The sequence below is a fragment of the Engraulis encrasicolus genome, chromosome 7, assembly GCF_034702125.1.
Source record: "Engraulis encrasicolus isolate BLACKSEA-1 chromosome 7, IST_EnEncr_1.0, whole genome shotgun sequence".
Lineage (NCBI taxonomy): Eukaryota > Metazoa > Chordata > Actinopteri > Clupeiformes > Engraulidae > Engraulis > Engraulis encrasicolus.
The window spans coordinates 11312459-11327458 of NC_085863.1; the positions used below are offsets into that span (position 1 = coordinate 11312459).

General features: G+C 45.5%; 1 protein-coding gene across 1 annotated transcript in view; it reads right to left on the minus strand.

Moving 5' to 3' along the window:
- The window catches only part of pcdh1a (protocadherin 1a), a 144972-nt gene extending 134842 nt beyond the window's left edge, over positions 1-10130 (minus strand). Inside the window, exon 1 of the mRNA XM_063202866.1 lies at positions 9926-10130. Within this exon, the coding sequence (XP_063058936.1) occupies positions 9926-9994 (69 nt within the window). The 5' untranslated portion in view covers positions 9995-10130. The remainder of the gene's footprint in view (positions 1-9925) is intronic.
- Between the last annotated feature and the right edge of the window lie 4870 nt (positions 10131-15000).

The following is a 15000-nucleotide window of genomic DNA, read 5'->3' on the forward strand; positions in this document are numbered from 1 at the left end:
CAAAGAGATGAAGACAGTGGGGTGAGACGGGGACATGAAAGAGAAAGGTACTTCCCTAAAAATACACACATTCAAACTATCTTTCTTTCATTTGGACAAGGCCACACCCTTGTCTGTGGTTCTCACAGAAAGGAAGAGATACAGAGAGAGAGAGAGGGGGGGGGGTAAGACAGAGAGGTTAAGACAACTTAGAAACAGGTGCAAAGACATCAGGAGAGTGTTTATAGAAGGAGATTATAAACTTATAATCATTACTAATACTAGCCTGTGGCACGCACACAGAAAGAAGATACACAGACGGAGAGGGAGAGGAGGTGACACAGAGGTAAACAACTCTACTTCCAAAAGTAGACTACAAAAAAAGTATCTTTTATTTGGACGGCAAGACTCTAGCCTGTGGTGTATCCACAGAAACAAGATACTAAGAGATACAAAGACAGAGGGTAAGACAAGGAGGTAAACAACTTATACTTTCTGAAACATACAAAAACACAACCTGTCTCTACTTTGGGCTGCCACTCCCTAGCCTGTGGTGAAGCATAGAAACCAGATACAGGGAGATACAAAGGGAAAGGGGTGAGACAGGGAAGGCAAACACCCTATGAAACAGGTGCAAAGACATAAGGCCAGGGGTGTGAACGAGAGGGGAACAACTTATACATTCAATACTGACAAAAAAAAACCCTAAAAAAATCTCTTATTTGAATATTCGGTGAGCAGTACCCTACCCTACTCTATGGGAGCATGAAGAAAAAGTTACTAAATATTTTGACAGCCCCACCCTAACCTATGGTGTGTAGAAAACAAGTTTGCAAAGCCATATGGTAAACACAGAAACAGGTGCAAAGACATAATGGCAGTAGGTGGCAGAAAATACAGTGGAGTGAGAGTGGGTGGTTACAAAATAATCGCAAAAAGAAACTTTCCGTTGGAATATCTGAACAACAGAGACAGATGTAATCATACAAAATGACTATGGGGTGAAAGAGGGAGGTTTTACTCTGTGTGCTACGCATACTTAAAATGGTAAAGAAAAATACAATGAAATAGTAACACGCCAACACCTTACTCTATACTGAACTATCCTTAAATGAATGTTTAGTCAAGTGCATGCGCACGTCTCACTAAATGTATGGTTCAAAATTATGATTCGGCTAATTTGAGAAAATGAGCTTATTTGCCATTAATTTCCCTCATTAATTTCTTTGCTCTCCAGGAAATAGGACAGTCACAATGCTCATGATAGATTCTCTGCATTTAGTGTACAGCCGCAAGACCTCCCACACACACACACACACACACACACACACACACACACACACACACACACACACACACACACACACACACACACACACAAACACACACACACATACAAACATATGTCTTATACACACACACACAAACACACACCATCACAAATGAGCACTTGCACTTGCAAACACACCCAAATAGATGTGTGTACACACACATGTGCGTGCACTGCACACGCACACGCACACGCGCACGCGCACACACACACACACACACACACACACACACACACACACACACACACACACACACACACACACACACACACACACACACACACACACACACACACACACACACTCTCCAAAAGGTCTTTGGGTGGTGAAGTGCTCATGGCCTCCTGCTAGATGATGCTCTCTGTCTAGTCATTAAAACAAAGGCTTTCATTCTCAATAGTATGCATAATTCATAATTTCATTTCCCAACACCAGACATTTCTATCAGCTGAATGAATACCATTTAGGGTATAAAGATGAAAATGCAGCAGGACGAAATAAAGGCAGACACTGAAGGCAACCCCCACTTTTTTGTTTTGTTTGCATTTGCGCATACGTTTCATATAGGGTTTGCGAGTCTACGCCAGTGCTGGTCGTTGTATATCTCTACCACTGCATGTGATGCATGTGCTTCTTTTTAGTTTTCTTAGAAGTTTGGCTCTTCAGTCAAAATGGGTGCCGTGTGGCAGCATGGCGTGTCCTCCAGTTAAATCATGCTTGTTAATGCTACACCAAAACTGCTAATTATCACCATTTTGACAGGCTGTACAAGCTAAGCTGCTTTTGGAAATTAATGACCAAACACGGCTAATAAGGCAATTCTTAATGTTGTATTTTATTCAGCAGGCAAGTGTTAGCCTGGCTCTGACTACAAGCACAACAGCCCAGCACGGGATGCCTAATTCACACTCACAATTAGTCCAGCTCCTCAACCACTGTTGCCTACACTAGAAGCTGCACGCTATTCCCTGGAACTAATGCACACTGCGGTTGTTATTAGGTATTGTTTGTTTCAAAAAAACATAGTCCTTCCTCAAAATTAATTTTCAGTCTCATTAGCTACTACATGAGATACGGCAGACTGAGCAGGATGATCTTGTAGTCTACTGGCGTTCAGGCCAGTGGCCTAATGTATTATACAGTATATCACGAAAGTGAGTACACCACTCACAGTTTTTGCAGATTTGTGAGTATATCTTTTCATAGGAATTTCACTTTGACACAATGGTTAGTGACCTTTTAACAACATGTTTAACTGCTTAAATTTCTTGTTCACTCAGAAAAAAACAAAATACAACCATTAATGTTTGAACATGTACCCACAAAAGTGAGTACACCCCAGATTAAAATCCGGTAGAGAATGGGCCGTGTTGGCTCGAATTGTCTCGAAATGAAAAGGGATTAAAAGTGAGGTCATCAGTGTGTGTTTCAACCTTTCTTTGCATTGAACTTTTACATTTTGAGTGTGCACCTGGCTTAAATAGATTGGTGTGAGATATGAATGCAATCCTATGGAGAATATCATGATCTGCTTCAGTAGTCACAGTGCATGTTGACATGCATGTATCTTTTAGGTGTATTTAAGATTGCCAATGTTGACAACATTCATGCATCCCCAACCATGTCAGTCCGACTACCATGCTTGGCTATTGAGAGGATACACTTTTTTTGTCAAACTCACCTGTTTACCACCACACATGCTTGACACCATCTCAAGTAAATGTGTTTATCTTGGTCTCTTCAGATCACACGACATGGTTCCAGTGATCCATATCCTTGGTCTGTTCATCTCTCTTGAGACCAAGATAAACAAATTTGCTTTAGATGGTGTCAAGCATGTGTGGTGCTGGTAGATATACTCACAAATCTGCAAAAACTGTGAGGGGTGCACTCACTTTCATGATATACTGCAGTGTTTCTCAATCTTTTTTTAGGCGAGGCACCCTTTCAGTTCATGAAAAATTTCAAGGCACCCCAAACCAACAAGCCGTAACATGGCATTGCATCCAATACCACAAAAACTGGAAACGTCACACGACCTACGTTCGAAGTTGCAGCTGACTGGGGCGACCTATATTTACTTTATTGTGCATAAATGGCAGATGAAAGATTCCAATGACTAGCATTAACTTATCAATTTACACGAATACGTAGCCTATTATATTACATAATTTATTTATCAGCCACATTTCTGTGGCACCCCTGAGGGGGGCCGGCGGCACCCCTGTTGAGAAACACTGATATACTGTACCCCTACTAGAGTGTGTAGTCTACTGGCGTTCAGGGCAGTCGCCTAATGTGTTACACCCCTACTGGCGTTCAGGTTGGTAGGGGTGATGAGGGTATGAGTGTGTGTGTGTGGGGGGGGGTTTGTTGGATGTTGGTAGGGGTGATGAGGGTATGAGTGTGGAGGGGGGGGGGGGGGTGGGGGGGGGGTTGTGGGTTTTTGTTGGATGTTGGTAGGGGTGATGAGGGTATGAGTGTGTGTGGGGGGGGGGGGTTTGTTGGATGTTGGTAGGGGTGATGAGGGGAGGAGGGGGGAGGGGGGGGTGTTGGATGTTGGTAGGGGTGATGAGGGTATGAGTGAGGACGCGGGGGGGGGGGGGGTTGTGGGTTTTTGTTGGATGTTGGTAGGGGTGATGAGGGTATGAGTGTGGGGGGGTGTTGTGGGTTTTTGTTGGATGTTGGTAGGGGTGAGAAGGGTATGAGTGTGGTGCTGCACTATATGCAGGCGAGGGTAAAGGAGTGCGGGGGGTGGGGGGGTTGTATTGGATGTTGGCGGGGTTGTAAGGCGGGGAGGGGGGGGGGGGGGGGGTGGGGCGAAGGCTGTTATCTTTCCCTGCACAGATTTGCTTTAGGGGTTGATGAGATCTCCATCCCCTGCTCTGCTGTTATAGGGGGTTATACAGGCTCATTTACACACTGTACATCGCAGGCTCATGTTTGATTTCTAACCTTCTCATTAATCACTAGCCTCTATTTTAGCAGCAGCTTTGATCCATATTCCCACAGCATGGGAGAATTCTCTTCTTTCTCTCTCTCTCTCTCTCTCTCTCTCTCTCTCTCTCTCTCTCTCTCTCTCTCTCTCTCTCTCTCTCTCATTCTCTCTCTCTCGCTCTCTCTCTCTCTATCTCATTCTCTCTCTCCCTCTCTCTCTCTCTCTCTCTCTCTCTCTGTCTCTCTTCTGTGTTTCTCTCTCTCTCTCTCTCTCTCTCTCTCTCTCTCTCTCTCTCTCTCTCTCTCTCTCTCTATCTATCTATCTATCTCTCTCTCTGCCTCTCTCTCTCTCCTCTTCAGCTCTATGCCGCAAATGATTTCAGGTTTTAATTATTTCCTGAGTGCGAAGACTCCTTGGACTGCTCGTTGGGACTTGTAGAGGGAGTGAGGCAGACAGTTTATTGGGCTGAGTTCTTGTTCTTGTTGTAGATGACCCTTGTATACACGCGTTGTTTACACAAAACAACCAGTGGCCCGAGCAGCAGCGCAGTGTGTGGCAGTGTCGCTTCTGTACCCCCCCCCCCCCCCCCCCCCCCCCACCACCACCAACCAATCAATAGCCTTACGCCCGCGCCTGCCATGTTACATTGCCGCGAAGGAACGAAAACAAATAAGTGCCACACGAAATAACAAAACTGGGGCAAGCATAGAAATCCAATCAAAAAATCCAATTCCTCTAGATGTGTTAAGATTCCAAGAGTAGGGCTATCGACGCACTAATTGCTAAGTTATTGACGTGTCCCGTTTTTTTCCCTCTTTCTTGCAGGGGCTGCCTACTGTCGATCTGATGGAAATGATGGCAGGAGACGTAAAAAAAAACAAGCCTGACTGGAGAGCACAATGACACGCTAAACACAGAGTGAGGCAGCCGACAGTGGGGGGACAAAGGGGTATGTTGTCACGGGCCCCAGGAAGAGAGGGCCCCCAGAATTGGGTTCTCATTACATTGTGTGGAGAGCACAGTGACACGCTAAACACAGAGTGGGCCAGCCGACAGTGGGAGACAAAGGGGTATGTTGTCACGGGCCCCAGGCAGAGAGGGGGTTCCCCAGAATTGGGTTCTTATTACATTGTGTGTATTGCGTGGGGGGGCCCTTTCAGATCACTTTGTCCTGGCCCCGGCCAATGCTGTCAGCGGCCCTAAACACAGGGTGTGCAAAAAAAAACCCACGACAGCAAGAAGAGAAAAGCATGTGTGAGACGTGCTGTACCGTAGGGACGAGATCCTACTGTATGTCTGAATTAAGAGTTTATTAGCTGAGGATGCCATAACATAACCGATGAGGAGGAAAAAGCAAATTGCAGTTGAATACATCTTGACTCATCATTTTTGGGTATGCTATGCTTTTTTTGTGTACTGCACATATACTGTGTGTGTGTGTGTGTGTGTGTGTGTGTGTGTGTGTGTGTGTGTGTGTGTGTGTGTGTGTGTGTGTGTGTGTGTGTGTGTGTGTGTGTATGTGTGTGTGTGTGTGTGTTAGAGAGAGAGAGAGAGAGAGAGAGAGAGAGAGAGAGAGGGAGGGAGAGAGTGTGTGTGTGTGAGAGAGAGAGAGAGAGAGAGAGAGAGAGAGAGAGAGAGAGAGAGAGAGAGAGAGAGAGAGAGAGAGAGAGAGAGAGAGAGAGAGAGAGAGAGAGAGAGAGAGAATATAAGTGTAGTGTACACTCAAGATCAATACAAGTACGGTGCTTCCTTGAATGCTGAACAAATATAATCCCGCAAGGTTTCTATGAGCCTCCTTCCCAGAGTAGTGTGGTGTGTGGGCCTGTTCTGCAGGTGGCCAGAGACAGGATGAAAGGTAGACACCTTAGGCCCTACAGTCAGTGGTGTAGCGGAGATTTTTAAAGTGGGGGTACGCGATTTATAGCGTCATCAAATAATTAGGCAACTTATCATATGAACCCCCCAACTGTCCTTAATCTACCGTCATTACTTGTGCGTTTTCATCGGTTTGGTCAATCACCTGCAATATTGCTATGTGATCAGTCCTTTTTGTATTCAAACATGGGCAGAAGATTTTTTTTAAATCTCACTTCAGCAGAAGTGGGTGGACTGCGTACCCCCCGCGTACCCCCTCCCACTACACCCCTGCCTAGGGGCCTACAGTACTTCCACCCTTTGCTTTCTAAAACACACCTGGCCTCCCACCAATGCAGGGGCGAAGCAGCAAATTTTGGGCCCTAGTATGTACAATCCGCTTCAGTGGAACCCCCCTATAGCCATACATCTTCATAAACTGTGTGTGGGCCCCCCTATATACACTATATGGGGCGCTTTTCACTCAGTCACAGTTTACACCCCCCCCCCCTGAATGACACTCCTGCACCAATGCCTGTTCATTGCATATTGCAAACATTTCAAAATGTTAGCATGGATTAATACTATACGTTTTGCAGAGAGAGAGACTTGGTCTTGTAAACTGCCTGTGCACAAGACTAGACGGACCTATCAAACAAGGTCTGCAACAGCTTTCATCCATGTTTCTCATCAATTATAACCAACCACACAGGACCTCAGACTACTATGCGCATACAGTATAAATGTTCCACAAAGCACTACCGACTACTCTACTAATCTTATGAGGTATTTTGTCACAACAAAAGTGTTTCTGGCTTGGCCTATCCACCTCCGCAACCAATCTAGCTCATATCTCATTCTACTGCAACACTCCTGCAATTCAGTCTATAAACTTTATTGCATTGTACAGCTTCTCACTAAATTGCTTGTCCCTTCCAAAAATAGAAAAAAAAGCAAGTAGAAAAAAAAATCCTCTGGATAAGAGAGGGTCTCTCTCAACTCTGTTGAGTTGATGTACCCTCCATACGTTTTCCATGGATAAGACTAAATGGCTTCCCACACACCCAATGTTGTGTTGATCGTGAACTCCTCAACCCTGCCCTTGAATCCAGCAAAATAAAAAAAGAAACCATTTCCCTAGCTGAGTTGAAAACATCAACACCACTGTTGGCAAATCTGAAGAAGAGAAATCCAATGCCATGCTCAGCCTTAACCAAACATATGCAAAACACACATGGTTGAACATACAAAAAAAAAACCTCAGCGTACAGCAATGCCTACCGTGCATGGGCCTATTTGCTTTGCAATTTGCATTTGAAAAGAAAAAAACACTGCACTGGAATAAACTATAACCTATATCTCCAACTGCATAGCTAGTGAGAATGAAAGCATAACTACATGATTCTATATCTCCAACTGCATAGCTAGTGAGAATGAAAGCATAACTACATGATTCCCATTTCCCGCATAAGTATATTAACGCAAAGGTAATGTACTGATACATTATCATACTAACGCAGAGGTAATGCACTGTTACATTTTCTCCCATGAAATAAGAAGTGGTGATTCCATTATCAACTGCATCCATACCATAAATACAGTAAGACACAATGGATGTCTTACCAAGACTTGGTAGACAAACCTTTCCATTCCCAACCGGTAAAGCAATCCATCACGACATACCATCAGGGAGGGGAAAGTGGTCATTTGAACCAATATCAGGTCATTTGAAACGAGACAGACGCTTTCTTCCCCAGCTAAATCCTCAGTAAAGTGCAGTGTCAGATAACAATATGATTAGATCCTGAGCTGGGTGTGGGTCAAGATTGCTTCGCCCCAGACACATGATCTCACCTTTAACACTGTTAAGAGTATTTCTGCCCGTGCTTGAGTTCCTGCATGGTCTACTTTAGAGCAATAGAAAACCTTGCTTCACTTACAGCAAAGGGTTACCTACATTCTTAGCGCACAGCGGGCTCTCTGGAGTGGCTCAGTGGGCATAGCTAGCCATTTGCATTGTGGACTGACTCCATGTTGCTAACCCAGTCTGTGGTAGGCCAATTCCACTACACCAGGCAACAAGTTGAAGATTTTTTTGTGGTTGAAAGAGAGAGAGTAGAGTATAATTTAAAGAGGCCTAAATGCTTTGAACCAACTGCCAGCAGCAATGTATATAATGCCCGCAGGAGTTTAAATAAAAGAACACGGGAGTTTAAAAAAAACATTGTAATGAGATGGAAGATGCCCCAGCAATTAAAATGAAAATCTACACGAGTTACTATGTTACTATGCTTTATATTAGGCCTACAGTGCCCCAGTGCTATTACATCACAGCATCTGCTGCTAAATTAATTATAACACATAATCACGATATAGGCTACACTGCAAGGACCAATTGAGTAGGCTACAGTTTGCTTAAATCAAATCATTCACCCTCAATCTGTCTCAACACTAAACCTTATAATGCTACACGTTTCCTATGCCATATAGCCTACTGCACTGTCTCTTCTACCCAGTGCAGCTACATTTGTAAAGGCAGGGCATACTATGGCCATGCACAGCCCCCTGGAACTTGGTATGTTTCCTAAAGCCAAATATGGATCTTTCCAGCAGCCTCACAACTGACACTTCTAAACAAAAATGATTTCCTATTCTATCTTAGATTACACTGCTGCACTGCACTTGATCTGTTTCCGCAGTCCAGGGAGGTCCTCGACCAAAGTCCAAGCCAATATCGATGCAGCGCCCCTCGTATGAATTTGATTACCAAATGTTTGTAGCAGCTAACTCGTTTATGGGAGTCATGTAGGAGAATCAGAGGCAGGAGGAGGAAGAGGAGGAGGAGAAGGAGAAGGGGGCGTGCAAATACTATGCCACAGATAAGTGGATCAGTAAATATTCGACCTAATTTGTGTGTCTGTAAGTGAGATAATCAGACAGCCAGAAAAGAAAAACAAAGATTAGGTCCCTGTAATGTGACTGTGGCCTGAACAAAACAATCATGTTGGCTACGATACACCTGTGCATCCATTCAAGTAAGGACGTCTGACGAAGATACAGCAGCTGGGGCATGCCACAGGCTGAATTCTCACGACTTTGACTAAAACCCCGCCACAACTAGTAAAACGTCAGAGAATCAATATAATAATAGCCTCCATTTACACACATCCATTTCCACACATTAACATGTAGGCATTATAGACAGAAGACGAATCTGTAACCAATCGGTGAAATATCGAGATACAACAGCATCATTCTGTAAACGGTCGTTTTGTGCGTACTGCGTAACAGGCAAATACTGATTCTGGTGAGCCTGTAAGCACGGCTCGGATTCGGAAATAAAGACACCTAATCGAACAGAGAAATTACTTGCTATAGCCTATCACAAATGTCCATCCGTTAATCAACAGAGGACTGCAATGTGTAGGTATTCTGATCCGCAAACTCATCAGTTCAAACTATTACGCTACTACCAAGCGTAAATGGAGCGTTTTATAGATATTAACGTAGCCTACCCCAGCGGCAGAGAAAAATATATGGCCACATTAAATAATCGACCCCAAACTATACAATCACAGGTTTACTTAGCGTCCAAATCACCATTCATGGTCTCCATACGTATTTCGAATATAAATTCTTAGATGGATTGATATGTCGAATCGTATAGATTGTCGGATTCTATACAAAAGTTCAGGGTGTACCGTAGAAATAGACCACCGAACCATGGCGGCAAAGCACAGAAAACTGGAGAACTAGGCTTACTCTTGGCTACGTTGTCACTTCGTATGATTATTATTTCCAGTCACGTCTTTAAAGTTCATACCTTCAGCGAAGACTTTTCGTCAGGCTCCAGCTCTCGGCGTTGAGACGCGAGACCAGTGCTCTCTTTCATGGATAGAAAAATATATTTTGCTCTGAATGGTACCCAAGGCAGGTGCGTCAACCCTTAAACCCCTGCTTCAAAGAATCCAGACGTGAAGAAAGCACAAAATATCTCGACTGGAAGAAAATCCATAAGAAACAGTAATATTATCTTTCCTCTCCATTCCCACGACTGGATGCCAATCTGATTTCACAGTCATCCATCATGTATGCTACTGGAGAAATTGGTCTCAGCAGTTGTATCGATAATGTTCCGGCTTTTTCGGATAAAATAACAAGAGTTGGAGACTCAGCCCGCACGGCGCCGCTTCTCCTCTATCTCCTTGGAATGCCTCAGATCATTCTTCAAGATTTTTGGTGTTTCGTCCGAGTTGCTCACGCGTACAAGAACCCAACAAAATAGTAAAACCACATCTGTTTTTTTTTTTGCAACTGTCACCTGCACACTTGAGGATTGCCTTGCGTTTTTTCCACTCACAAGTCACAAGAGCATAGGTTCGCTTCCAGATCTTCGCCTCACCGGCGTTAATCCTGTCCGCATTTTCTGGGCATGTGAGCGAATGGGATGATATTTCAGCACTTGCTGCCTTCTTTCTCCCGCGCAGGAGCAAACGAACATGAGGAGGTGGGGCTCCACTGCAAGTCCTCAGCCTCAGCAACTTCTCCACATCACTTTCGCCAAAGGCTGTTTACTGGAGTATACACATCGGTTAAGAAAATCACACGCATGCATGAAGCCAGCCCCCCGTTTCCAGCACCACTATTCTACGATTATTTATCCTCTGTGTGGTCTATCCAGCGCATATTTTAGGCTAATGACATTCTCGCCCAATGCAAAACAACCCAGGTGTCACAGCCTGCCTGTTGCCACATTCCGTGCGTGTCGATTTGGGGTTAAAGACGTTTAACTGCTTATGTGACGATGGGTGAAACGCAGCAAAGCCCGCGATGCAGTCATCAACCCATAAAACACTCATCACACCCCTGTGCTTTGGCAGTCCCAGTGGCATGACTGATAATCACGCGCCATGGGATGGCGAAGGCTGATGAGTATTGATCGACGTGAAATTGCACTGCGTCCAGCCTCGACTACACTACTGCGTATTCAACAGATAGGAGAGGCGGCCGCTTCTCTTTTGGCGCCACCCACGGGCGCGCGGGTGAACAGTTGGTGCAGGGCATTACCACCACGGCAGGAGATTGCTCGTAGGTTAAGACATCTGTTAGAGCGTATTTGGCGTCTCAAAAAATGATGGGCACGACGCAAAATCTTTCTTGTTATGAGCAGATAGCCATTTCATATGTCTGAGGATTTGGGTCATGAACATTCTCATAATGAGAATTATCCCACCGACCAAATTATGGCAGCACAGCTGGGTAATCTCTTTTGAGGTGCTGCTGCCTCTTGCAGTAATAGGTCGTTTGTCTTTTGTGTAGTGCTCAGCACCTGATCCAACCCTCCACAATGTCCAACAAAATATCTTCCTACACCCGCTGACCTGTCTGACAGAATAAAAGGCTACTACATCGCTGTTGTCGGCGGAGACAAGGTAACTTGACTTTATAGGCCACTACCGCCACGACAGAGGTTGACTGGAGAGCAGTGCCCTAAAACCCGTGTGGCTGTCACGCAGAGACGGCTGGTTAGTGAAAGGGTCACGCAGCAGGTCGTTTGTCCTCTATCCACAGCTCCACGGATATTTAGACTTAGTGGATGGACACCCCCAGTTCAATTAAAACTAACATGCTGTGGGTATGCCTGTATGAGCTTTCACCTTTAGGATGGGAAAAAAAAATCTATGTGGTTGAGAGAAAAAAGAAGAGATGAGGAGGGGAAAGATGTGTTTATAGAAGGAAGAGGATATAACCCAGGCGTACGTGACTTGCTGGCATCGTGGTTGATGAATGCTGAAGCTTCTGTTGTCACACTTTGCCGAACTACGGGAAGCAGCTGCTGACACAAACTCTGACACGCGCGCACACACAAACACGCACAAACACACACCTCAGATGGTGCACCTACAGGTGTCATCACACTTCATACTCAGGGGGGATGCAAGCGACGCTTGAGATGTACTCGGTGTGGATCAAACAGTTTGTGCTGTTCGCCTAAACACTGAGGCATGTTGATTGGGCAGGTGCTGTGTGCCTCTTTCAGCCTGTAGAGAATTTCTGCACCCTGTCTTATTGCTTTTAAAAAGTCGTGTTGAAAACCTGTCCGTACAGCAGTTGTAATGGTGTTGAATCATGTCTTGCGCAAGCATTTTAATATTCCAAATCATCACAGGTACATTCAGTAAAGTCATGTCATTTTGAGCAAATAGGGACACAGCCATACATATACATATGCATATACAAACACATATTCATATACATACGTACACACTCACATACACGTACACATACACATATATATAGTACTGTAGCTTCATTTGCCTGTCCAGTCCGCCCACGTCATCCATGTCCGCATCCCCCACAGTGCTGCTCACCACCATCATACACACACTGAGCATTACAGCCGCGGCGGCGGCGGCGCGGGAGCCATCATCCAAGCATACCAAGCTCCGCCGCCCAGATACCCCCAGAACATCTGTCTCCAGAGGAGACGTGGGTTTTCCCTCGTTTTTCTAAAGCGCAGGCGTGCAAAGCCAAAGGCAAGCAAAGGCAAGGCAGGGGCCTCCCTATCAAAAAGGCTTTCAGTTTTGTGATCCTCACTCCTCCACTGCACTCTCATTAGCTGCAAACAAACAGCTGTCGGGTTGCCTCTCCTGGGCCCTCATTAAGGGATGCCAGTCACTTCTCGCTGTCCAGGGCTGCCAGCCAATCATGGCGAGAGGAGAGCAGGACGCTGGCGGCAGCGGCCGCAACCCACGGAACGGAACGCCCGCCCACATGCAACAGGAGGGGTCAGAGGTGGCCGCTGGTCTGTTGGAATTTTTTTTTGCCACCGACCGCCTGACAAGCAAGCGCATGAGAGTCTCAGTAGGATTGACTCTCTTTGTCTTTCTGTGTCTGTATGCCTGCCTGCCTGCCTGCCTGTCTGTCTGTCTGTCTGTCTGTCTGTCTGTCTGTCTGTCTGTCTGTCTCTCTGTCTGTCTTTATCTCTCTCTCTCTCTCTCTCTCTCTCTCTCTCTCTTTCAGGGTCTGTAACCTACTGTATGATGGAATCGCACTGTACTGCTGTGCTGCTCAGCCATGGGCTAAAGATGTACAAGGGTATCGGTTTCAGTTTTCTCTAGTACATGTCTGCCAGGGTCCTCCTGGCCCGTCTCCTCACAGACTCCTTTTTTCTCTGTCTCCTGGAGCATTCCCTAATGCGAGACCAGGTTCATGGGATTGGCTTTATACCGTGATAGCATCTCATGGTAGATTACCTTGTTTAATGAAAGGTGAGATTCACTGTGAAATCACAGCGCTTTTGTTCACTGATTGCACAACCCAAGAGCTTTTCTCACTCTCACTCTCTCTCTCTCTTTCTCTTTCTCTCTCTCTCTCTCTCTCTCTCTCTCTCTCTCTCTCTCTCTCTCTCTCTCTCTCTCTCTCTCTCTCTCTCTCTCTTTCTATGTCTCTCTCTCTCTCTCTCTCTCTCTCTCTCTCTCTCTCTCTCTATGTCTGTCTGCACAATCTGAGATAATGACAGGTGCCCCCGCTGTCAATCAGCTGTAATCAAAAATATTCATTTGGGAGATGGTGGGGTAGCCGTGCCGTACCCGTGCAGTGTCCCTCTGCTAGTCTTCTTCTACTCTCCTCTTCCACAGTCTGGAGCAGAGCAGAGCAGAGCAGGGGTGCATTTCTCGAAAGCATAGTTGTTAGCCAGTTAGCAACTTATGTAGTTGCCAATGGGAAATTGATTTGCAAACAACAAAGTAGCTAATCTAGTTAGCAACTATGGTTTCGAGAAATGCACCCCAGAGCAGAGCAGCGCTCAAATAAAAAAAGGTGGCATGAAAAAGTCACTGCAGTGAAGCTGATGTGTCACAAACAAGCCTGTGTGACTCTGTGTGTGTGTGTGTGTGTGTGTGTGTGTGTGTGTGTGTGTGTGTGTGTGTGTGTGTGTGTGTGTGTGTTTTGTGTCTGTGTGTGTGTGTCTGTGTGTGTGTCCATGTGTGTGTGTTGTGTGTTCGTGTGTGTGTGTGTCTGTGTGTGTGTGTGCGTGTGTGTTTGTGTGTGTCTATGTGTGTGTGTTGTATGTGTGTGTGTGTGTGTGTGTGTGTGTGTGCGCGTGTGTGTTAGTGGCTGGAAGAAAGTGGCTGTGACATTTAAGCTCAGTATGGCGCTTCTTGGGGTGGGGGGGGGGCGATGGAGGAGCCCAGACTAGACTTGGCCATGAGGTATTGTCTGCACAACAAGCCTTCATAATGACGAGCACAAGGTTTCATGGCGGATAGGTTGTTTTCTTTCCTCTTTCGCTCTCGTTTCTGGCCTGAATTGCAAATTTCAAAGGGCCCTTGTATTCGACAGTGCCGGAAAAGAAAAACACATGTAAATGGCTCATAATTGATTGTTGTTCCGCCAAAGAACACCGAAAGAACACTTAAAACACTTAAATGAATACATTTTGTTTTTCGTCTGAAAAGTTATTTTTGAGACCATTAGCAAGGGAAGGAAGACTGAAAGGTCAATCAATAGAAAGGGAAAAAAATAGAGGACACAAAAAAACAAGTTGATGTCTGTAATGTCTGTGATTCTGCATCGCTGATTTTTCAGTCTTTTCTGTCTTCAATGGCAGCGGGGATCTGAGACTAACAAGGATGTGTTTGCCACCACCAGTGGGATTCAGGGCAGACGATGTTTCTATTCTTAAGCATTGGGGTCACTCTGAAGTCTGGGCTGACCCGGTTGCTGTGAACCTCATCAAATCCACAATGAGTGATACTCTGAGGTCGGCCCAGACAAGATAGATGAGGCCGGGAAACAGAATTGTCGGAAAAGCGAGCCGAGCCGGGGGGTGGTGGACGGAGTGTGTGTGTTTGTGTTTGAGTGTGTGTGTGTGTGTGTGTGTGTGTGTGTGTGTGT